This window comes from Musa acuminata, chromosome BXJ2-8, assembly GCF_036884655.1.
Source record: "Musa acuminata AAA Group cultivar baxijiao chromosome BXJ2-8, Cavendish_Baxijiao_AAA, whole genome shotgun sequence".
NCBI lineage: Eukaryota > Viridiplantae > Streptophyta > Magnoliopsida > Zingiberales > Musaceae > Musa > Musa acuminata.
In genome coordinates, this window is record NC_088345.1 from 3,998,065 (window position 1) to 4,019,554 (window position 21,490).

A 21,490-nucleotide genomic window follows, 5' to 3' on the forward strand; every position below is an offset into this window, starting at 1 on the left:
GTGTCTTCGTCATTTACCATTTTTTTAAAAAATAATGATCATTCAATTGACTAAATATATATATATTTTTTAAAATATTAAATTTATTTGATTTAATATTATCTCTTAAATATATAATCTGTGTTAAACGATGATCTTTCAAGTCAGTAAAGAAAAAATATGTTACTGTACTGTTGTAATACCGACACTCGTCCTCTACTCGCAAGCTCCGTAGTCCAATAATGTCCTCCCTGAGGACCATCTCCACACACAGCAGGTGGAGGTGCCCTGTTTCCATAGAATATGGTGTAGCCTAACAGCGGCTACGGGTGCACCTCCTCCTCTCCTGCAGCCTTTTCCGACGCAACCTTCGTCTTCCCTCCCCTCGCCGTTCAACGTGGGACGTACCCTTTCTTCCCCTCACTCACACACACAGCCACAGCCACAGCAGCAGCAGCAGCAGCAGCGGCAGCAGCCAGAAAGAGACAACACCGAGGTGCCTGACACCAGACGGATAGGAAGACAGAGCAAGGGCCATAGATGGAACACGTCGCGCGCGCCCACTGGCGACGGATCACCTCTGCTTTTCTCTCCGTCCAAAGGCCGACTGCGACCTCTCCTTTGGTGGATCATCCGTTGGCGCCTTCGTCCGGGGAGAAAGCGACGGCGAGACGAGGACACCACGAGCTACTACACTCCAACTGCAACAGGCCATTTCTCGACGTGTAAGAGCTGGTCGAAGCGGGTGGAGGAGCTTCGGCCATGGCCAGCGAGGGAATAATGTTGGGGAGATTGCCACGTCCGCAGAGCATATCCACCACGGGAACAGCAGCGCCTGCTGCATGCATGCCTGCCATTAGCTCCCCTCTTACGTGCATGAAACTTCGCAAGTCATTTTGTCCGAGGAATAGATCAATTAGAATATTATTAATACTATCAACTCGATAGATTAATTGATTCATCAACTTCATTTAATCTAAATTACTTTACTTACTTTGAATATGAGACCAAGCGGGATATTTCAACTTAAAAGGAAATCTTTGTTTTGGTCTCCCAACAGTGATCAAAGTAGATGGGCAAGTCAACGCCGACATCGTCAGCAACGACTGAGAACGCACGTCGACCGCTGTGTGTTAACCCCAACAGCATCTACAGTATCGAACACTGCGGGCAAGGGCAGTGGTGGTAATTTACCTGACCTTGCGTCCAACTCCAGGAAGGGTTAGAGAGAGAGAGAGAGATTCATTCCTCCTTATCCGTTCCTTCCTCCTAAAGAGACAAAAGCCAAGCAAACGAGAGGAGCATTTTTAATGTCTGTATCTAAACTGTACATGTATTGTGTTACAAGAGGGGGAGAGAGAGAGAGTTCAGGAAACCTTTGTCTTCTTCCTCCCTTCCAGTCTCTCTCTCTCTCTCTCTCCTCACTTGTAGCCTTGTTGCCGCTGCACAGATCCAAACTGGGTTAAGAACTCGATCCCATACCACCGGTTCTTAATATACAAATCAAATCGAATCTTTCGCCAGCCTAACATGAGTTGCACACTAGTTTTCTTCCCAAGAACACTAAGCAAAGAGAATATGATGGGTTGGTTGCACAACGAGGGCATTACCTGCAATGAAGGGAGACGCTCCTCTCCCGTCACAGCACATACATCAATCTATCAACCCCAACTGGCCTACTCTTACTGTAATCATCCTTGGGATCATCTCGACATGAGATTTCTACGATCCTCCACGTTGATCGGCCGTCTCATCACTTGGTGAAACACACAAATGCCTTGACTATTTGATTTGAGATTTCCTGGAGAGTGCAAAATATTTTATGCACTGTTTTCTTGCGTAGATTGGAAAAGAAGGCCTATAGATGTGATTGAGATGAAATCTACCGCTTTCTACTTCGTCTTCCTCCTCCTCCTCCACTACGCAGTGAGGGTGGGGTCCACTCCGCCGAGTTATTTCCATTAAGGCCGCCCGAATTTGTCGCCTCCTTCTCTGCCTTCGACAGCTCCCTACTCTCCTCGCGTGCTGCTTTCTACCTCCTCTCTCTCTGCTTTTTGTATCCGCGCCTCGTCTTTCTTTGCCATTGATAGTTTCCCCGGGATTAGCGGGATCGATGACAGGAAGAAGCGAAAGAGGGTACCGGGAAGAAGCGTAGTCGGTGCCGGGAGAGGGAGGAGCCCGTGTCATGAGAAAAGGAGAGAGCTTTCTTTGGCTTTGATGCTATTTCGTCTCTGCTTCTTGATCTTACCCGCCCGCTGAGCACGGTTTCGCCATGGCTGGAAGCAACGAGATTAACGCCAACGAATCAAAGGTGCTCGCTCTCTCTTCTTTAATGTCTTCTGCATTAGATTTCCATTTCTGATCGGTCGGCAGCGCGGCTGTCTGTTCGATGTTAGGGTTTGGCCTACTTGATTTGTATCTATCTGCGGGTTTCGTGATGATTCATTCTTGTTTGGTTCGATTTGGCAAAAATCGGAGCTTTGATGGATTCGATTCGATTTGGTAATCCCTTGTGCTTTCCATTCCGATTTGGTAAACGAAGAGCCCCATTCGTTTCGTGTCGTCTGCATCATCTCGTAGATTTCGATCAGGTAGAGCGAAAAAACACGCTTTTCGAATCGTTAGCAGCTCCTCCTCCTCCTCTTCCCATAATGCTGGAAAGTTTGCTTTTTGATGCACATTCGCCTTCCGTTCTTCCTGTACTTGATCGAAAGCTTGAAGCAGAGGAAGGCCTCCTTGTCGCTCTCTTGATCTCACCTCCTCTTCGCTGTGTTCGATGACGGCGCAGACGGTGGTTCCGCTCAACACATGGGTCCTCATCTCCAACTTCAAGCTGGCCTACAACATGCTGCGCCGCCCGGACGGCACGTTCGACCGCCACCTCGCCGAGTTCCTCGACCGCAAGGTTCCCGCCAATGTCGCCCCCGTCAATGGCGTCGTCTCGTTCGACGTCCTCATCGACCGCCCCACGAGCCTTCTCGCCCGAATCTACCGCCCTGCCACCGCCTCCGCTGCCGTCGCGCTCCTCCCCGACCTGTGCCGGCCGCCCTCGCCCGACCCCTTCCCCGTCATCATCTTCTTCCACGGCGGCAGCTTCGCCCACTCCTCATCCAACAGCGCCATCTACGACTCACTTTGCCGCCGGTTCGTATCCCTCTGCGGCGCCGTCGTTGTGTCCGTCAATTACCGCCGAGCACCCGAGCACAAGTACCCCTGCGCCTACGACGACGGATGGGCTGCGCTCCGGTGGGCGTCGGGCGAGCCATGGCTTCGCAGCGGAAGGGACGCCAAGCTCCGGGTGTTCCTCGCGGGGGACAGCTCGGGGGGGAACATCGCGCACCACGTGGCCGTCAGGGCAGCGAAGTCCGGAGTCGAAGTCTCCGGCAACGTGCTCCTCAACCCGATGTTCGGCGGCAACCGCCGGACGGAGTCGGAGAAGAGGTTGGACAGGAAGTACTTCGTGACCATCGAGGACAGGGACTGGTATTGGAAGGCGTACCTGCCCGAGGGAGCGAACAGGGATCACCCGGCCAGCAACCCCTTGGGTCCCAACGGCGCGAAGCTTGAAGGGCTGCCCTTCACGAGAAGCCTCGTGGTGGTGGCAGGACTGGATCTGGTTCAGGACTGGCAACTGGCGTACGCGCAGGGGTTGAAGAAGGCCGGCCACTCCGTGAAGCTCGTCTACCGTGAACAGGCCACGATCGGGTTCTACTTGTTGCCCAACACCGACCATTTCTACCAAGTCATGGATGAGATACACGACTTCGTCGGCTCTAACTTGTAGTAGCAACTGTTCAATTGGACTCTGAATCATAGGCGTGTGTGACTCGGTAGCCTGAGCTCGTGGTAGATGACCTCCTCATGGAAAGAAGGATGTTTCTTCAGATGAACATTGCTTACTGTGGCAAAGGGAGAGACTCGAGCTGGATCACTGCTTGGTTAGCGTTGGCAGTAATTATGAGAAGAATCGAAGGCCATTTCAACTATATGATTGATTGCATGTATTATAAGTACTTTTCCACCGCTAGGTAATTAATCAATTAAAGACCCAACAAGTGTCTCTGTCTCTGTCTCGTAACAGTTGCTCCTTTGGAGGTTCTCTTTTGGCAGTAGCGCTCGCTATCTTGTCAGCTCACCAGTGGCATGGTCTGGAAATAGGGTTGAATCATCTTAGGCAATTTCCTTAGTTGTTTGCAAAAAATAATAATAATAAAAAGGAAGAGAAGTTGGATCACAGTCAGTCTCACTACTTGGCAGCTTCTTTGGGAGCTGCACCTGTTGTCATGTGGCGGGGGCAGAGTTTGGGAGACTGGAAGGGAAGGGCTCAGAGACACATGGGTTTTTATTGTGTGTCCAAAGGGGAAGAATCCACCTTTCTCGTCTGTGACAATCTAATGGGGACCTGGTCGGCCCTGTTCTTATCTTGACTTCCATGCTTAAGAGATGCATGGTTTGATGATTCATGTATCTTCAAGTCTCATTCATACATGGGATGGGGTTTGATTTGATGAAGGTCACAGAATGGCGTCCATGAGAAAAAGTGCTGTGTAACAAGATGAAGCCATTAAAAATATGGAGCAGCATGTCGCTGCATATGCACTAAGACCAGCACTGGGCATACTGTAGTCCCATTTCTTTGACCTGACCTGCTTTATTCACTCGTCTAAGGACTCACTACTTGCAGCATATTCTTTCAAGTAATATAAAAGAAAATAAGAACGGAATCTTTGAATGATAAATCAAAATATATATATATATATATATATATAACAAACAGAGATTAAGGAAATTAATTCTCTTCCAGACTCTTGACAATGCATGAATGACCAGTGCATACAATCTTCTCACTACAAGTAGAGATGCTATTTTCCTGAAAAATAAACTCTGAATGTGGCAACCTTACCATGAGGTTAAGACTAACTCTAAACGACTAATTTCGGTACTTGGTCAATCGGAGAAAGTAGGATGATACGAGCATTGAATCACCTTCAAGAGAAAGAAAAAGTACCTCAAGTTTCCAAACATCAGCATTGGATGTAATTTGGCAGTCATCTGAGTGAGAGCTTCCAGGTGCCTGATATAAATCATCATGAGCAACTATTTGCTACCAGATTTGGAAAGTTTGTACCCAAGTGCTTCATTGTAGGGTACCTGCAACTTAAGCATGTTAGCTCGGATCCTTGTCTTGGACTACCTGGGCGGCTTGCGGACCTCATCCACCACCAAGAATTGTCCAATTGGACCACAAACCATGGAACAATATGCGATAGATCTGGCACATTTGCTTGGGCATGGGGACCTGCCTCTGTGTTTGGATGTATTTGGAACTTGTGATGCCTCCCGAAAGCTTGCTCGATACTTCTCTCTGTGTCATTCTCATTTGGCATATGGGAATCTTGTCTCTTTGGAACATAAATATTTCTTGGAGAGAGATATCTCACCTTTAGAAGAGGGAGCCAGAATCAATGACCTCAATGGAGAACATTCTTGGAGAAGAATAGGATTAGCCCATTTCAAGACTCAGATTGGTCCGAGGTTTAGTCAGATGTAGTCCCTGTCCTATTCCATAGGAAAGCCTGTCAACTTTAACAAACAGATCAAGCTGGGTCAGTATAGGACAGTAACATATATTTATGAAAGCTGACTACTTTAGTACAGGAAATTATATTTGTACCCAACAAATAGGAAAAATGTACAAGTTAAAAGAAGACTATCAGGTGACAAAGAAACTTGAGAAATCAAAGTGAAAGCCAAAACCATAGGAAAAGATTGGCATTTTTCAAACACGACCAGCTGAGAAACACACATTTTGGTAAATTATTGAAAGACTGAATGGAGAAAGTATCCAAGTAGGCATTGATTTCCACTGAACAGCACAACTCATTAAAATCCGATCCAGATCCTGTCTGGGGCCACAAATCCTATTCTATCTTTCATTTAGTACACACTATGAATACATTAAGAATTATGGTGGCCATGGACATAACAATACATTATTATATCCTGGTATCACACAAGTTAAGTCACTTACATGTTCCGTGACAAGGCTTTCCATAACCTGAATCTGAAACAAAACTGTTAGGATCAAGAGCACTAAGAGGGGGGGGGGGGGGGGGGGGGTGAATTAGTACAGCGGAAAATCTTCTACGAAAAATAAAAACTGCTTTCGTTCGTTAAAAGTGATTTTGGTAAGAAAGCCGATTCGTAAATCACTTTAACTTTTGTTTAAGCGAGATGCAACAAAGATATAAATGCAGTTTGCAGTTATGATTCTAATTAGATAGTAGGTGCAAACTGAAATATGATATTCGTACGAAAAAACTGATTTACGTCTAAATGCTAATTCGTAAATAACTTGATTAAGCGAGATGCAGTTTAAGCAAGGATATAAAGGCAGTTTGCAGTTATGATAGAAATCAAAACGTAAACGCAAACAGAAATATGATGATCGTACGATGAAACCGATTTACGTCTAAACGCCGATTCGGAAAGTGCAAAGCTTGAAACCCGATCGTATATGTGCAGAAAGCAGTAAGCTTTAGAGGAGGTTTGCAGTAAAGATAATATGCTCAAAGTAAATGCAAACCGAGATTTAGAGTGGTTCGGTCAATCTTGACCTACTCCACTTTTGGCTTCCTCCACCGACGAGGTCACCGACGTCAACTAGAGGCCTTCCTTTAATAGGCGAAGACCAACCACCCTTTTACAGTTTCACTCCTTTTGACGGGCTTAGGAGACAACCCTTACAGAATTTTCTCTCCTCTCTTTAAAGCTCAGAACTTGGAAGAAAAGAGGGAGAAGAACTTTTGGCCTTTACAACAATTTTGAGCTCTAAAAATCACAGAACAAGATCAGGATTTCGGTGAATATGTTGTTTTCTTTCGGTGCTGAATGGGTGGGGTATTTATAGGCCCCAACCCAGTTTGAATTTGGAGCTCAAAACTATCAATTCCCGGAATTCCGGGATCTGGCGGTTGCACCTCCTGACTGGAGCGGTTGCACCGCCTGGCAGAGCTCGAAGACTGAGCCTCTGGGCGGTGCCACCTCTGTCAGGGGCGGTTGCACCTCCTGCCAGAGCTCGAAGACCGAGCTCAGGCGGTGCCACCTCTTGTCAGGGGAGGTTGCACCGCCCAGTCTCGCTCGGAGACTGAGCCCAGGCGGTGCCACCTCTTGGCTGGGGCGGTTGCAACGTCCAGTCTCGCTCGGAGACTTAGCCCAGGCGGTGCCACCTCCTGGCTTGGGCGGTTCAACCGCCTGGCAGAAATCAGGGTCCGAATGGGTTGATCCATTCGGCCCAATTTAGGTTTTTTAGGAGCCCAATTGCCCCAAGATTAAGTTAATGGGATCACCTCCCATTTCCAACTTAATCATTGTGCTAACTATGATATTTCCTAAGACATTTACTGCAATCTTGCTCCGGTGCGTCAATCGCTTCTTCCGGCGAGCTTCCGACGAACTTCCGTCGATCATCCGATGAACCCTCGGTGATGCTCCTGCGGACTTCCAGCAAACTCCTGGACTTGCGACGATCCACTTGGCGAGTTCCGACGAGCTTCTTTGGCAAGCTCATGGACTTCTCGGATTTGTTCCCGCAGAACCTCCGACGACTGTCCGAACTTCCGTCGAACTCTCGAACTCCCAACGTGATCATTGTCTTGACTCCGGCGCAACTCCTACTGCATATCTTACTTTCATCGTAGTTAATCCTGCATACTTATCTCAACATATAGATTAGATAACAAATGACAATTGACTTCATCATCAAAATCCGAGATTCAACAAAAACAATTTCAGTAAAAATTAATAGAAGCCTTGCGATGCAGCAATATCCTAGACAACATGATCTGTTGTTGCTATCTTGTTCAAAGAAAGAATGAAATGGCCTCAATCGACAACCTTGAAAATAAATGCAAGCTTGTACTTGGGACTGGCACCTATATTCAATGAAACAATCATAAAACCAGTAAAATCAATTTAAAAGAAGCACAATTTTACATGTTAACATGACTCCCCCCCCCCCCCCCCCACACACCATACCACCAACCAATCAGTGCAAGGAAGATCCCAAAAAAATGAAGATAATGTGACATGATAAGAAAGATGGCCTGATTATTGACATGTTGAAAACATTTCATTTCTAGTTCCATGTCAAAACTATCTTACTAATACAAGTGTTAAACAAGCCACAATGTTTGATATATAGTTGATCAGCTGCGCATTGCTGTCTATCCAACCCACCAACTGACAGTGCACACAGTAGTAACATAGTACATAGGTTTTGTACTTACAGAAAAAACAGCTGTCACAATTCGAGGACCTCTCTTATCTTCAGTGCTTGAGATAATGACCACCAGATAGTGGCGAAAAATTTCCTATATGCTGACTTTACCTTGCCTTCATTATTTAATAACCACAAAAGAGAAGTGTTGTCCTATCTCTTGGTATCCATTACAAATTTGTAATATGCACAAGAAGTCAATCAAGCAAAATCAAGAACCATTCACCACTTTAGCAATCACCAATCAGCAAGAGTTTGCACATTCCCTGTGCCAGTCTGCAAGAACATCCAAAGCAGAAGCGTACTGCATTGAAAGCTAGAACAATTAAATAGAAGTAACAATTAAATGAGTGAAAAAAGGGTTCTATTGAAGAAACCACAGCGCAAAAAAAAGTAGCAGAACCAACATATACAAACAAATATAATCATTTATTGCCAGTATTAAAAAAGCTACATTACATGATCTCAATTAGATCAGTGTTTTGTCCAAGAGAATAGCAATGGGGTTTTGAGTCCCTTGCATTGGATTAAGACTAGAAAAGAGCTAGAGAATCCATGGCCAGTCTCCAAATTGATCAAGTAAAGGACATGATGACTCCTGGAATTATCCAACCAACAAACAATGACCAGACCACTTATCAAGCTCATTGACGGGAAGCTTAAGATGATGCAGAAATGGACAACCCCAAAAGAATACAGTGCCAATTATCACTCCCTGGTTGCCATATGGATGTTTCCTGATATGGTACCGAAGGCTTTGTCATCTCACTGATAAGCACAGAAATCAAGTCATCATTTTTGGCTAAAAAGATTATAAAAATTTAATATTGAACCGATATATTCAAATTTGACATGTTACAATATCTGCACGAAGCTTCATGTGAAGTCACATATTCATGACCTTTTGGTCATGACTAATTAATCATGAGAAAATCATCATCTAAAGCAACTACTGAAACTGTTCATTGCAAGAATCTGCACCAGATGGAACCTGGATGGTGAAGAGAGATATGCGTCCCCACTTTCTACACCTAAGCCTAGGACAGACCAAAACTTCACTATATTCTTAGATGATGTGAAGATTTAGTTAGCTGAGTTATATATATACATATATATATATATATATATATGTATATATGTATATATGTATATATGTATATATGTATATATGTATATATGTATATATGTATATATGTATATATGTATATATGTATATATATACATACATACATACATACATATACATATACATACATATATATACATATACATACATATATATATATATATATATATATACATACATATATAAAATTAATGTACATATATAAGAAGAATAAAAGACATAAGAAACAATCTCCTAAAAACATCAAAGTAGGAGAGGCTTTATGACTGCATTTCTTTTCTTTCCATCAATCATCTATATCATTATAAACCTCTAAAACAACTTCCCTGTAGCCTTTCCCATCAACAGCAGAATGAAGTGATGCAAACTTAAATCCTACAGCATCTTCAGCAATACGAGCCCGTTCATACCACCTTTACTCCACAACCATCATCCACTAGTATAAGATATATTGTTTGCACTATCTTCAGCTCACTAAAATCTATCCGAGAAAACCCATCTAAAGCACTACTTTTCCACTGAGCAATAAGCTAATTCCACCAAGAAATGTTATTATATATTTTTTGAATTAACATGCATAAGTTCCTTGTTGAACTGTTCTCAGGTTCATTTTAGCCACAAATCATGGTTTTCAAGACAACTAAAACTCCAAATATATGGTTAGTCTACTATAACAGCAAATCATTTGGCAAACTAATGAAAACATGTCTTCCCTTTGTTCCCTTTAACTTATAACTAATTTTAAACTTAATGACCCTTAACTTATAATTAATTTTAAACCTCAAGTTATTGATTATTACCAGAATTTTCCTATACCTTTGATCTAGAAAATGCCCACTGCAAGATTGCTTTAACAGTGTAAGATCTTTGATGCAATGGTTTCATCATCCTTTTCCACCTCTTCTAAGGAGAAGAAAAATAGCGGGCAGAGGATGGTGTAGAAACTGATACAAGGAGAGGGCAGAAGTTGGCTATGGTCAAGATGGAGTTCCAAGTGCTTGAGGAGAAAGGTCATGATCTGGCCCGACTAAATCATTACTACCCAAAATACTCAATCTCAACTTAATATCAGCAGTTCCATCTAACGTTGTAAATACATAAAAATCTTCTACATCCAATGTGGAAATAAACTGGATGTCCCTATCTTTTTTCTATAACCGAGATTTATCCCAAAGTTCAATGCTAATCTTAGATTTAATCCCTATCTTCAAGACTTCAACTTTATTGACCAGAGGGATCTATTACTGCAACCACGGTACATGAACACTTTAAAGGATATCAAATATTAAAATGTTATGGTGCTAGCTAAAGCATTATTCTGGATAATAGTTTTATCGTGGTGCTAGCAAAGATACACATTCAAACACGTAAAAATTATAAAAAAAATACATATTGGAATTGTTAGCTAAAACTCACCGAGTAATATCTCAATATCAAAAGCCATGGAACTTCATGATCAGCCATTCAGTTGTTAATTGTTAGTTTAAATAATTCCATCTGTAATCTGTCGTCAATTTGCTAGAGAAAAGGTAGGCCTTCATAATTTTGGAAATCATCTGGCATATGTCGACCATAATCTAATAATTCCATCTGCAGCATCCACTTAAAATTTTACGACACACACGCATCCTCAGGATTTCCATAGCCACACTTCCACATCATCCCAATGACTGTCTCTGCCTCTAATCTCCTACCTATGTTGGAATATCCCTTGTACAAAATGAAAAAGGTTTTCTTCGTTCGACCAAATCTAAAATTCTCCATCTCATCCAGAACCCCATGCATCTCCTCCAAGCGATTCTGCTGTCCATACATCACCATCTTGCAATGGTACAATGACCGGCAAAGCCGCCACCCTGCATTCTCTGCCTGTCTAATGAACCCAGCTAGCCGGTCCACTGCATTACTTTTGAAGTAACTCGATATGATGGAACGCATCACCCCCACTGTAGTTACAACAGTGTTGTGCTGGAATGCCTCGGATATTAGTCCTTCCATCGCCTCAGTTAAGCCTTCCTGTGCATACATCCTGATCAAATGTACATTGAGACAATGTCTATACTCATCCCCTGGAATCAACTTCATCAAGGCCTCCACCTTTCTGACTCGATCAGGGTGACAGCTCTTAGTATAAGCATATATCATTGTCCGAATCAAAGGTGTCTGCCTATTGTTAATCATCTCCTTTATTTGATCATAAGTCTTTTCCATCTTCTCTAGATTGCTTGAGTGGGCATAACCTCTTAACATCAGGAGGAGGGTTTCAGCGTCAGGCTTGATTGGTCCCTCCACCATCGATTGGTACATCCTCTCCATTTTATCCCACATCCAGGCCGTAACATATGCGGCAATGGCAGTGTTGTAGGTGGTGATGGTGTAGGAAAGGTCCGAATCATCAATTGCTTGGAGGACAGTCTCCATATGGTCCACGAGCAAGGAGCGGCCAAATACCGAAAGGAGAATGTTATAGGTGACAATGGTTGGCTTGCAATTGAAGTCCTGCTTCAGATCCTCGAAAACTGAGACGGCTTTCTTGGTGAGGCCACTGTACATATAAGCAGACATGAGGGCATTGTAGAGGCAGGCGTTGCGGAGGCCGGCATCTATGGCGTCAGAGAAGAGCTCCGTTGCCAGGCCGACGTTCTTGGTGCGGCCCGCCAGGGTGATGGCCTTGGAGTATTCCTCGGATAGCATCGGGATGCCGGCGTCAGCCAGCTTCTTCCTGCAGTTAAAGACCTACAAGACGATACAAGATACAACCTTTAAGGATGGTAGAATGATTCGGAATCCTAGGAAATGGAGAAATCAGGAGATAGAGAGAGTGGCGCGGGGGAAGAACCTGGAGGGCGAGGAGGGGGCGGGACTTGAGAAGGGAGAGGAGCTCGACGGAGGCGAAGCCGGCGGGGAAGCAGAGGAGTAGGGTGGCGAAGGAGACAGAGTCCAAGAGAGCCGCAAGATCCTGGTCGTCGGGCAGGGCGAGCAGCTGGTCGGCTAGGGCGGAGACGGCGGATCGAAGTGCCTCCTTGTCCTCGGTGGCGACGGAGGCGGGGTTCTCGGAAAGGAGGAGAATGCGGTCGCGAAGGTCGGAGATGCCGTTGGAGCAGAAGCCACGGGCGGCAGCGGCAGAGGTGAAACGTAGGTTGTAGGGGGAGTCGTAGAGCGGGGTTTGGAGGGAGGCTATACGACCGCAACGAAGAAGTAAGAGGAGGTGGCTCACTCTCGCCATAGCCGCCGCCGGGCGCATGGGGTGGCGTCGCCCGTGCTCTCCGAACTGCTGCGCTGTGGAAGGGGATTTGGAAATGAAAGGTTGGGCGATGGCCGGTGATGGGAACAACATGGGCCGGGCTTTCCACGCAAATGAATGAGGTAATTACATCCCATAATTAGCAATGTTACTTTAAATATTAACATGGAAGTCCTTATACTCACATTTATTCTCAATTCTTCTCGACTTCGTCGATCGAAAAAATTACCCGTATTGTCACATACAAAAGGAGCTAGAATGAAAATAATAAAAATATAATTTTTATTTTTTCAATTATTAATTTTATATCAATTTCTCGATCATTTCCTCCTCTCCTCCTCATTCAAACTTGCTCATCCGTTGCTCGTCGCCCATCGCCCATCGTTCACTCGTTGCACCCTCTCGCTCATCATACCTGCTTGCCCGCCACTCATCCATCGCACTTGCTCCCCTGCCGCTCGACCGCCACCCCTCTTTCCAACTTGATCGCTCATCGCTCTTCTTTCCAATCTGATCATCCACTGTGCTTGCTTGCTCGTCGTTGCTTTTTCCAACCTGCTCGCCCGTCATCCCGCTTTCCAACTTGCTTGTTCGTTACTCGCCATCACCATCTCTATCTCCATTTTTGTTGACGTAAAAACTCGAGTAGTATCAACCAACTTGTTATTGTTTGCCTTGGGAACTAAGTTGGTGTAGTTGCTCCGCGATATGAACTCAAAAGCATTTTCGCAAGGATTAGAGAGACTTGGTACGAGGGAGTTCTATATAGACATAGCTTCATCTTATTCACCGCTCTTGCAAAAGTAGAGATACACATGACATACACAGGTAGCAAGCTTCGCTAACGATGATGAAATTATCATCGGCCATGGTGGGGATGCCGAGGTGGACGATGAGACAGGTGTGGGTGAGCATATTGGAAAGAGGGACGACGGGTGATTAGATTAGAACGAGGAATGATGGGCGAGCGACGAGTGAGCAAGTGTGATAAGTAAAGATGATTAGATTAGAAAGAGGGATGATGGACGAATGAGCAGATGTGGCAAGCAAACATCGACTAAAAGTTTATATAAAATTAATAATTTAAAAATAATAAAATTTTATTTTTATCCTTTTCATTCGTTTATATTTTTTACATGGCACCATACGTATGAATTTTTACATAGACAAAATTAACGATATAAAAATATTAAAATTTAATATTGTTTTTTAAAATATAAAGACAGATGTTAATCATAATTAATTACATAAAATAATTTATAATACCCCTCCAACGTATCATGCAACAAAGAATTCACATGGCCGGGCTGCCATCACAAACATGGTCTCAGAGAGACATTAGAATGGTCGTGGGTGGAAGGCTACAATGAGAATGCAAAAACGTCCCACCATTTTTTTTGGCTCCAACAAACTCGTCACAAATGTACAATCATAAAAATTACAAGTTTCAAATACTTTGATAAAAATAACAAGTGCAAACAGCGAGGAATCAGATTCGGCAAGATACCTGAGTAGTACGGTGTCTGTTGGAGAAACTATTCATGGAAGTATATGATCTAACTGCGACAGACTTCATGTAAATATGATATAAAAAAAAAAAGACAACGTTTTAACAAACGTTACAGCTCCTCCTACAAAAGCCGGCCAAATCTGCAGTTCCAACCATGTACTCTGGATTCTTTGTGCACTCTCCAAGTGCAGCCCACCTCTCGCAACTTTCGTTCTCGTCTGTACAGTTTCCTTGACTTGTGATAATCTTGTCAAAGGAGGCTACGTGAATCCACTTTGTGGCCGACCATTTCTCACCTTCTATCACTGGGCACCCTGCGTGAAGGCTGCCTTGATCTGTAGTAGCATCTGGATGAAGGCTGAAGAACAGAAGAGCATTCCCTCGCTTCGGCTTAACTAAAATGTCAATCAGATGCAACGATCACAAATTCTCCAAAACAAGATGAGAAGGTGAAGCAATGTTACAAGTGTTTCAGTCTCCTGGACCCTCACCTGCTTTTCCTCGCTGGGCACATTCTGAAAAGCTATCATCCTTGGCATCTTCACCACGGTGCCTAGGTTCCTGCACAAAGCAAAAGAGACAATCACCAAAAGCGACACTCCAGATGAAGAATAAAGGATGGAAGTTTGACAAATGGGATATCTGATGCATGACCATTTTGTTATCTCATTATAAGTTTCCTTGTGCTAAAGGAAACAAACAGAGGTAGTGCTAGAAATAACCTCAGCTGAAGGAAACACAGTTTCACCACCTTTGGCCACGTCTGTTAGATACATAAGAACAGTAGCAATACGATGACCACCTCGAGCGATATTAACCTTATCAGAGAAGTAATCATAGTGGGGGTCATACTTCTGTCCAGGCTCATACCGTAAGACTTGAATGTCCTCACCATTTTCTGTATGAAAACAAATATCAACTGAACAATCTTTTAAAACATAAACAAAGTTATGTCACCATTTTTTAAAATGATAATGTCATTATCAGCAATGTGAATGGTGATACCTGTCAGAAAATAAATTAACTCATTCAATAGGATAGAAGCTCCAACCAACATGTTGAAGCCAAAACTACTTTTCTGTATCAGAGAACTTTCTGGTGATCATTTCACACTACTTAACATGACTAGGCTATTGGTTTTATCAAGAAAAAGATTATGAACAATATGCAATCATGTTATTTATATGTATGACTGCAATACAATTGTGATTTTTTGAATAATGGAGGAACATTATATCTGGATGTTTTAGACAATCTATCTATGGTTATATTGGCTCCTTTCAATACAGGAATGCGCTACCACAGAACCCAACTATTGGTTTTCAAATACTGGTGGGCCTATCAAACACTTACTATTTTCGTACTCAGTTGTAGAGTCCTTGTGATATCGAAAGTACAGGGGACCTGTTAATAGTTCAGCAGCAGGAAATATCAACCTATTTGCTTGTTGGCAGTTGCTGCTGAAAAGAATAATCGCTGTGAAGATCTTCTCTGAGGTAAAATATAGCATTATGACCAGGAAATTACAGTAACAAACTTCAGGTTCACACAAGGACGAGCGTCATGATCTTGCATATCCTTTTCATCTAGTTCCTTAGAAAACCATGCTCCATGTATCAACGCTGCCCATGGGAAGGCTTGCCATGAAGACACTAATTGGGCCTTAAAGTAATTTATGGAGTTTTATCAGGAAATTCAACCCATTGATGGTCCTTGATAGCTTGTGCATATGGTTCTTCTGGCAAAGTTATTATACAAAGGTGGTGTCAATCAATTGGCATGCAAAATTAGCCTCAAAACTTGTTCTTACACAACCATTTTCATAAAAATATCAGTGCAAATGTCTATGCAGATCCTGATTAGTCTGTGGTCTACTTCTTTTGGCAATTGGCAAACTCAATCCATTCACATGATCAGGCCATTTCAGAATTGTAATTTAAGAATTGTAATTTAAGAATTGTTCAGTCACGTTTTTGAGGTGGAATTTACCACTTTCCAGAATGTCAAAATGCTGGGGAACATTGCCCCTTTGTACATCACTTAATAGTTCACATTAAATTAAATGGTCTACTTTCACAATCAGAAAAACGTAAAACCAACCACATTTATAGATATGCTGTACTGCCCCTTTCATTTCAACGAAGAGTATATTGTCACTCAAGTTGGAGGGACATTAGATTAACAATAAAAGTGAACTATCAGAAAGAGTAACTATGCTATCAGAGGACAACTGTCTTGTGATTTTCTCATACCACTAAAGGTTAACTAAAGTTACTAAAGTCCATTCTTCATGGTTCCCATTTTGTACTTTCAACAGAACACTGACTTCCCTTTGAATTGATCTGATGTTGGGTCACAAATTCCAAATCAGGAAAATGATCAGACTTATGGATGACGCAGGAGCAACAATCCTAAGAACAGTACCTTCCCATTAAGCACTGTAAGTCATTTGGTATGCCTATAACATTCCATTGTTAAGAAAATGATTTTTCATTTGTGTATAAGCAGCTTTATGAAACTAAAATGGCTGTTAGTAAGCCAAATTTAAAGGCTAACAACATAACCTCTATAATTAGCTTGGGTTCAAAACAGAGGGAATGGGATGCAATAAAAGCTATTGTGATTCAAGAATAATCGAAAGAGTAACATATAGGTAGTTTCTGTCAAAGCTTGGAGGATATGAACTGTGAGTAATAGGACCAATGGTACTCTTATTACATGAATGGTTAACATAATTAAATAACAAACCAATGGTACTCCTGTTACATGAAAGTTTAATGTGATTAACTAACAAATATAAGAAATTTGAGATAAATAACTTTGGTTCAGTGAGTGTTTTAGAGATGACAGAGTTAAACTTGAAAGGTACATTAACGTAGGTATCTTATGTATGATTAAGCAGCTACTAGTGTCAAAAAATAAAGAAACCACGCAAGTGAGCAGCCAATCAATAGATTAGCATAGGCGTAAATCCTTACCTTTTGCACCTTTTATGTATAAAATAACAAAATATCAAGAAAAGGTTCCTTGGCATCTGTTATTTGCTAATGGTTTAGTCGATGATAACCACATAAGGAAAAATCATAAGAAATTGAGAAGAATCTTCCAAACCTAAGGGCTTTAGTTTAATTGGATCGACACAGAACACAAAGACAATACCTTATTTAAAATTAAACCAAAAAATGAAAATAGAATATAAATTACTCCTACAAGTACCAAACAAATAGACATTCTGATCCCTTTTATCTAATATACAACAAATATGAGTTTGAAAACTATATTTTTTACCACCATGAGAAGTAAAATCTTACAAGACAAAGATAAATCAGAACACCACACAGTTAGGAAGCAAAAGAACCTATGCAGCTAAAACAAGAATAGTGAGATTGAAGATTGTAATTACTGGGAACTAAGACTTATCATATACCTCCTAAACCAGGGGTATTTCCATGAGGATACAATTTCCCAGTAGAAATTTTATATTGCATGAAAGAAAACATAAAAAGAAGGACGCCTACCAAAAATGCGGGAGTAACAAAAAGAAACAAATGAAAGATCAAAAACCAAAAAAAAGATGTAGATCTTTATATGACTTGAAGAATAAAGACTTCACAGTTACATTTATTGAACAATGGGATTCCAACCTTACAGCAGTCTTTAATGGTAAGAACAAGGTTTCTTGTATGTTTATTTGACATTATACCTTCTCTTCAAATCCTCATAATATTCTCTCATGATTTAGGCCATAGACTCTTAATAGTTTGTAATCTGTGTTTATATTTATGAATAGGGCAAGCCACACTTGATGATTAAAAGGGTGGAAGGATAGAGTTAACTAACAAATTACACCTCAAAACTAATCGCATGGATGTATCTCCAGCATGATTTATGATTCTTAGTAGATCAGTTAATGACTAAGTTTCCTGTATCCACTATTTTCTTCACTTATTCTTTCTTTTCATATAAGAAGTTCTGTTTGAACTCTTCATCCTAAAAGCAACTAGGTGGTCAAAACTGACATAATGAACAAATAAATGGAGTTATAAACTGTTTCCAGTCAGACAAATAAAAAGAATATTGCATTATTCTTGTCATCAATTCATCAAATGCTTGTTATAGCACCAGCAACATTGGCACGTATACAAACACTCTATCCCTTCAAACAATTTCCATTTGATTGTTTGTGATTTCCAATTAAGGTAAAATGTTGGTGTTTTACTTGGATATGATGTAAGAAACTTAGTACTTTATTTCAGAATCCTCAGAAAGCAAGCAAGCTATTTTGGCTCTTGTGGCTAATTTGTTGTTCCTGGCAGGCTGATGCATGCCACTAAGATATGCTATCTCTCTAGAATGTCAAGTGCTGATTGACACGAGTACTACTAAATTTTTTCTAGCATTATAATGAACAGAGAAGCAATTATAGTAGTTCAACCATATCCAGCCAGGCAGCAAGACTGCAATCACTCAAGTATTCACTACATGAAAAAAATTTGACAACCATGTAGCAAGTCCATGTGAATAAATCCTTTCAGGAAATCAGAAAAACTATTACAACTATGGTTTAACATATATAAATTTGATATGAATTAGGAGGTTCACCTTTAGGAAGAAAGGTCCATGCGGCAATTTTGTCCTCAATACCTTCAACAATTGGGTCCTGCAAAATGTTTATATCAGATGCAGCAAAGTCAAAATGATCATCCACTTAAATGCATAATAGATCCTTCTCCATCTAGTCCCTACTCTTCTTCCACCTGCTTTCCCCTTCCTTCCTATTTCTTTTTACACATACTTTCCTTTCCCCCAAGCACCCAATTTTTCCACTTTAAACTTCCCCATCAATTCTTCTATAGGACCAGACCTGAGAATTCAAAATACATCACAGAATAATTTTGTTGGGTAGTTTTTTCTAGTAAAGTCGCATGTATAACCTGGAAATTGCAATATATGACACCGTGCTACATTACACAAACAAAATGGCATCATAACAGCATATAACAAATGTAATACTTGTCCGTGTTTGTTATCTCAATTCAAGCTTTCCGATCTTCGTTTGTTGGCAAGATATGATATCTTTTCTTAGATATGCATTACTGTTTCCATGAATGCTTATAGACACACCTTCAAAATCTTTAAAATGCTCAATATGTAAAAATGCATACACATCAGCATAAACATATCCAATTTACCACAATGAATCTCTATCTGTTCACAGAAAACTTCGCATCACTGTTCATCCTGATAGACATCATGCAATATAATACAACTCTCTCTCTCCTGCCTCCCTCTCCCTCATTTAATTTTTGGGGGCAAGAACATGATGCAAGAACTAAGTAAAGCTCACCGACAGAACAAGATTTCAAACCTTTCCCTTGTTGATGAACATCCCGGAGCTAGTCCGGACTTCGCTCAACGTGCTTTTACCCGACAGATTATCAGCCACAGCCGACCGCTTGAGCTCCAATCTCGCCTGACCAACAGCATCCCTTCAGATCTCAGCTCCAGACCAAACCCCATAACAAATTGAAAATAAAAGAAAAGAAACGTGGCAGGAAAAGACGTCAAGAGGGGATTCGTAATATCGAATCGTACTCACGAGAGATATCAGGTGATCGCATTCTTCGTCCGTCAGGAACCTTTCGTAGACGAAAGCCCTACCACCACATTTCCCCAAACTTCACAACCGATCCAAGGAGAATACCCAAGAAACACAAGAAAAAAGATCAGCGAGAAAGGGTTTGAGCACTGACCGAGGTTTCCAAGAGAGCAGCTTCGATCTGGATGGATCAATGATGGGATAGGGCAAGGATCGCTGGAGTAGGACGATGAAGAGAAGGAAGGGCAAGAGAAGCGAGAAGAGGGGAGCTCTGGATCTCCGAGATCCCATCAGAGGAAGAGCGGGAGCGAGGGAGAGGGAGTGTGGAGGATGAGGAAGGGACGGGGGATTGATCGGATCAGCAGCATGTAGGGCAGTCCTGCTATCTTACCTTCTCTAGTAAAAGAGGAGAAGCGGACGTGTCGCCTGATGAGGTAACCAACGTGTTCCGTTCGGAGCGTTGATGCGGGCATCAAAGGATCGGACGGCCAAGATTGTCCAACGCTTTCCCCTCCGGGTTCCTTATCGGGTTTATTAATTGTATATGGTAGTTAATTGGCGGCGATCTAACAATCTGCTCTAATACATTAATTATTGTGGGCATTGCAGTTCCCTATGCATTTCTAATTCAATATCAAGAAACTATCTACATCATTCATTTATCAGATAAGCATTTAAACCATCAATATTAATTGAGTTAACTATATATAAATTCTTTTAATGATTTCTATATCAAATCTTTATCATCTTTTCGATGTCCACAATTTATAGAGTTATGAGAAAAATCAACCTATATTTATTTCTTAACTAATAGGTAGGTAGGTAGCTAGCTAACCAATCTTGAAATATTTACACGTAGCACCAAGAAACGTGCATCGCGGGCGATCCGTTGCAAGAACAAATGGCAACGGGGCAAAAAGCACAACCAACGCCGTGGTGTGATGCGCCGCTGCACCTTAAATTCTACGTGATGAACTGGGAAACCGATAAATCTCGACGTTTCCCAGTTGTGTTTCCATCCACGGCGTTCGTGGCCGTACTGCCGTGTGACATGGAAAGCTTCGTCCTGGTGGGGTCCATTGCCGTCCTCAATCGCAAGGCAGGTATCTGAACGAGTAAGTCATTTGCGTCTTGTTCAAGAGAAACAATCCATCCCTCGCTTTGAACCCCTACCTTATTATGTAAGAGAACAAATGAGGAAAACATGTGTTCTTTCCGATTACGTCCCCCCATCAGCTACCCTTTATATGCACCCGTCTCTCTCCTTCCCTTTCCCACTGCACATGGAAGACCAGACGCTCTTCTTCACTCCGCCGTCTCAGTTTCCGTTTTTGGTAAAGAAAGTGAAGATAGAGACAGAGAGATAGCGAGCCATGCAGCGCTTATATAGGACCGTGCATGCCCTGCTGGGGTTACCTCATCGCGACGACCGTCGGCGGCAGCCGAGCCCGGGTCACCGATGCCGGAATATTCCACCACTGTACGGCGAAGGGCTCCGCGTCGTCGTAGACGACCAGCCGCGTCCGCCGAACGTGCTCGAGTGCTCCGCCATCGGGAGACTGCCGAATCGCGTGGACCCCGGCGCTCGTGGACTCCACGAGCTCGACCGCCGCGGGGGGCTCCGCTTCCTCACCGAAGGCCTGGGGTCGGAGAGCTGCGACGGGGGGATGGAGGCGGAGGAGATGACGGGGAATGCGGATGCGTGGGGGTGGAGGGGCCCGCCGCGGCAGAGAAGGGTGGCGGAGTCGAGGAGG

The 21,490-nt window shown here is 42.6% G+C and overlaps 3 protein-coding genes and 1 long non-coding RNA gene across 11 annotated transcripts; 1 reads left to right on the plus strand and 3 right to left on the minus strand.

The window, feature by feature from the left end:
- Window positions 1-1,264: 1,264 nt before the first annotated feature.
- Window positions 1,265-2,000, minus strand: LOC135618771 (uncharacterized). The gene is made up of 2 exons (XR_010489144.1): window positions 1,866-2,000; window positions 1,265-1,780 (listed from the first exon to the last, which is right to left on the minus strand). It is a non-coding gene; the product is annotated as an uncharacterized LOC135618771 (long non-coding RNA).
- LOC103993737 (gibberellin receptor GID1C) lies at window positions 1,973-4,056 on the plus strand. The gene is made up of 2 exons (XM_009413911.3): window positions 1,973-2,290; window positions 2,768-4,056. Exons 1-2 carry the CDS (start codon window positions 2,252-2,254, stop codon window positions 3,761-3,763), a joined length of 1,035 nt encoding a protein of 344 aa, XP_009412186.2. The 5' UTR covers window positions 1,973-2,251; the 3' UTR covers window positions 3,764-4,056.
- Window positions 4,057-4,772: 716 nt separating this feature from the next.
- LOC135618772 (pentatricopeptide repeat-containing protein At2g30780-like) lies at window positions 4,773-12,699 on the minus strand. Of its 7 annotated transcripts, none has more exons than XM_065119975.1 (5): window positions 12,223-12,699; window positions 10,800-12,119; window positions 8,268-8,561; window positions 5,421-5,562; window positions 4,774-5,344 (listed from the first exon to the last, which is right to left on the minus strand). In XM_065119975.1, the coding sequence occupies exons 1-2, from the start codon at window positions 12,625-12,627 to the stop codon at window positions 10,995-10,997; spliced, it is 1,530 nt and encodes a 509-aa protein (XP_064976047.1). In that variant the 5' UTR covers window positions 12,628-12,699; the 3' UTR covers window positions 4,774-5,344; window positions 5,421-5,562; window positions 8,268-8,561; window positions 10,800-10,994. The 7 variants fall into 7 exon arrangements, with proteins under 7 accessions (XP_064976051.1, XP_064976046.1, XP_064976050.1 ...); XM_065119976.1 differs by having other exon boundaries at window positions 4,774-5,053; window positions 5,131-5,562; XM_065119979.1 differs by having other exon boundaries at window positions 4,773-5,562; window positions 8,268-8,533.
- A 1,301-nt stretch (window positions 12,700-14,000) lies between these two features.
- Window positions 14,001-20,125, minus strand: LOC135618773 (probable prolyl 4-hydroxylase 4). 2 transcript variants are annotated; one of them, XM_065119982.1, is made up of 8 exons: window positions 19,891-20,125; window positions 19,737-19,794; window positions 19,506-19,610; window positions 18,740-18,797; window positions 14,860-15,056; window positions 14,629-14,698; window positions 14,434-14,532; window positions 14,001-14,355 (listed from the first exon to the last, which is right to left on the minus strand). In XM_065119982.1, the coding sequence occupies exons 1-8, from the start codon at window positions 20,025-20,027 to the stop codon at window positions 14,237-14,239; spliced, it is 843 nt and encodes a 280-aa protein (XP_064976054.1). In that variant the 5' UTR covers window positions 20,028-20,125; the 3' UTR covers window positions 14,001-14,236. The 2 variants fall into 2 exon arrangements, with proteins under 2 accessions (XP_064976054.1, XP_064976053.1); XM_065119981.1 differs by having other exon boundaries at window positions 14,001-14,532; window positions 14,860-15,035; window positions 19,891-20,117.
- Window positions 20,126-21,490: the final 1,365 nt, after the last annotated feature.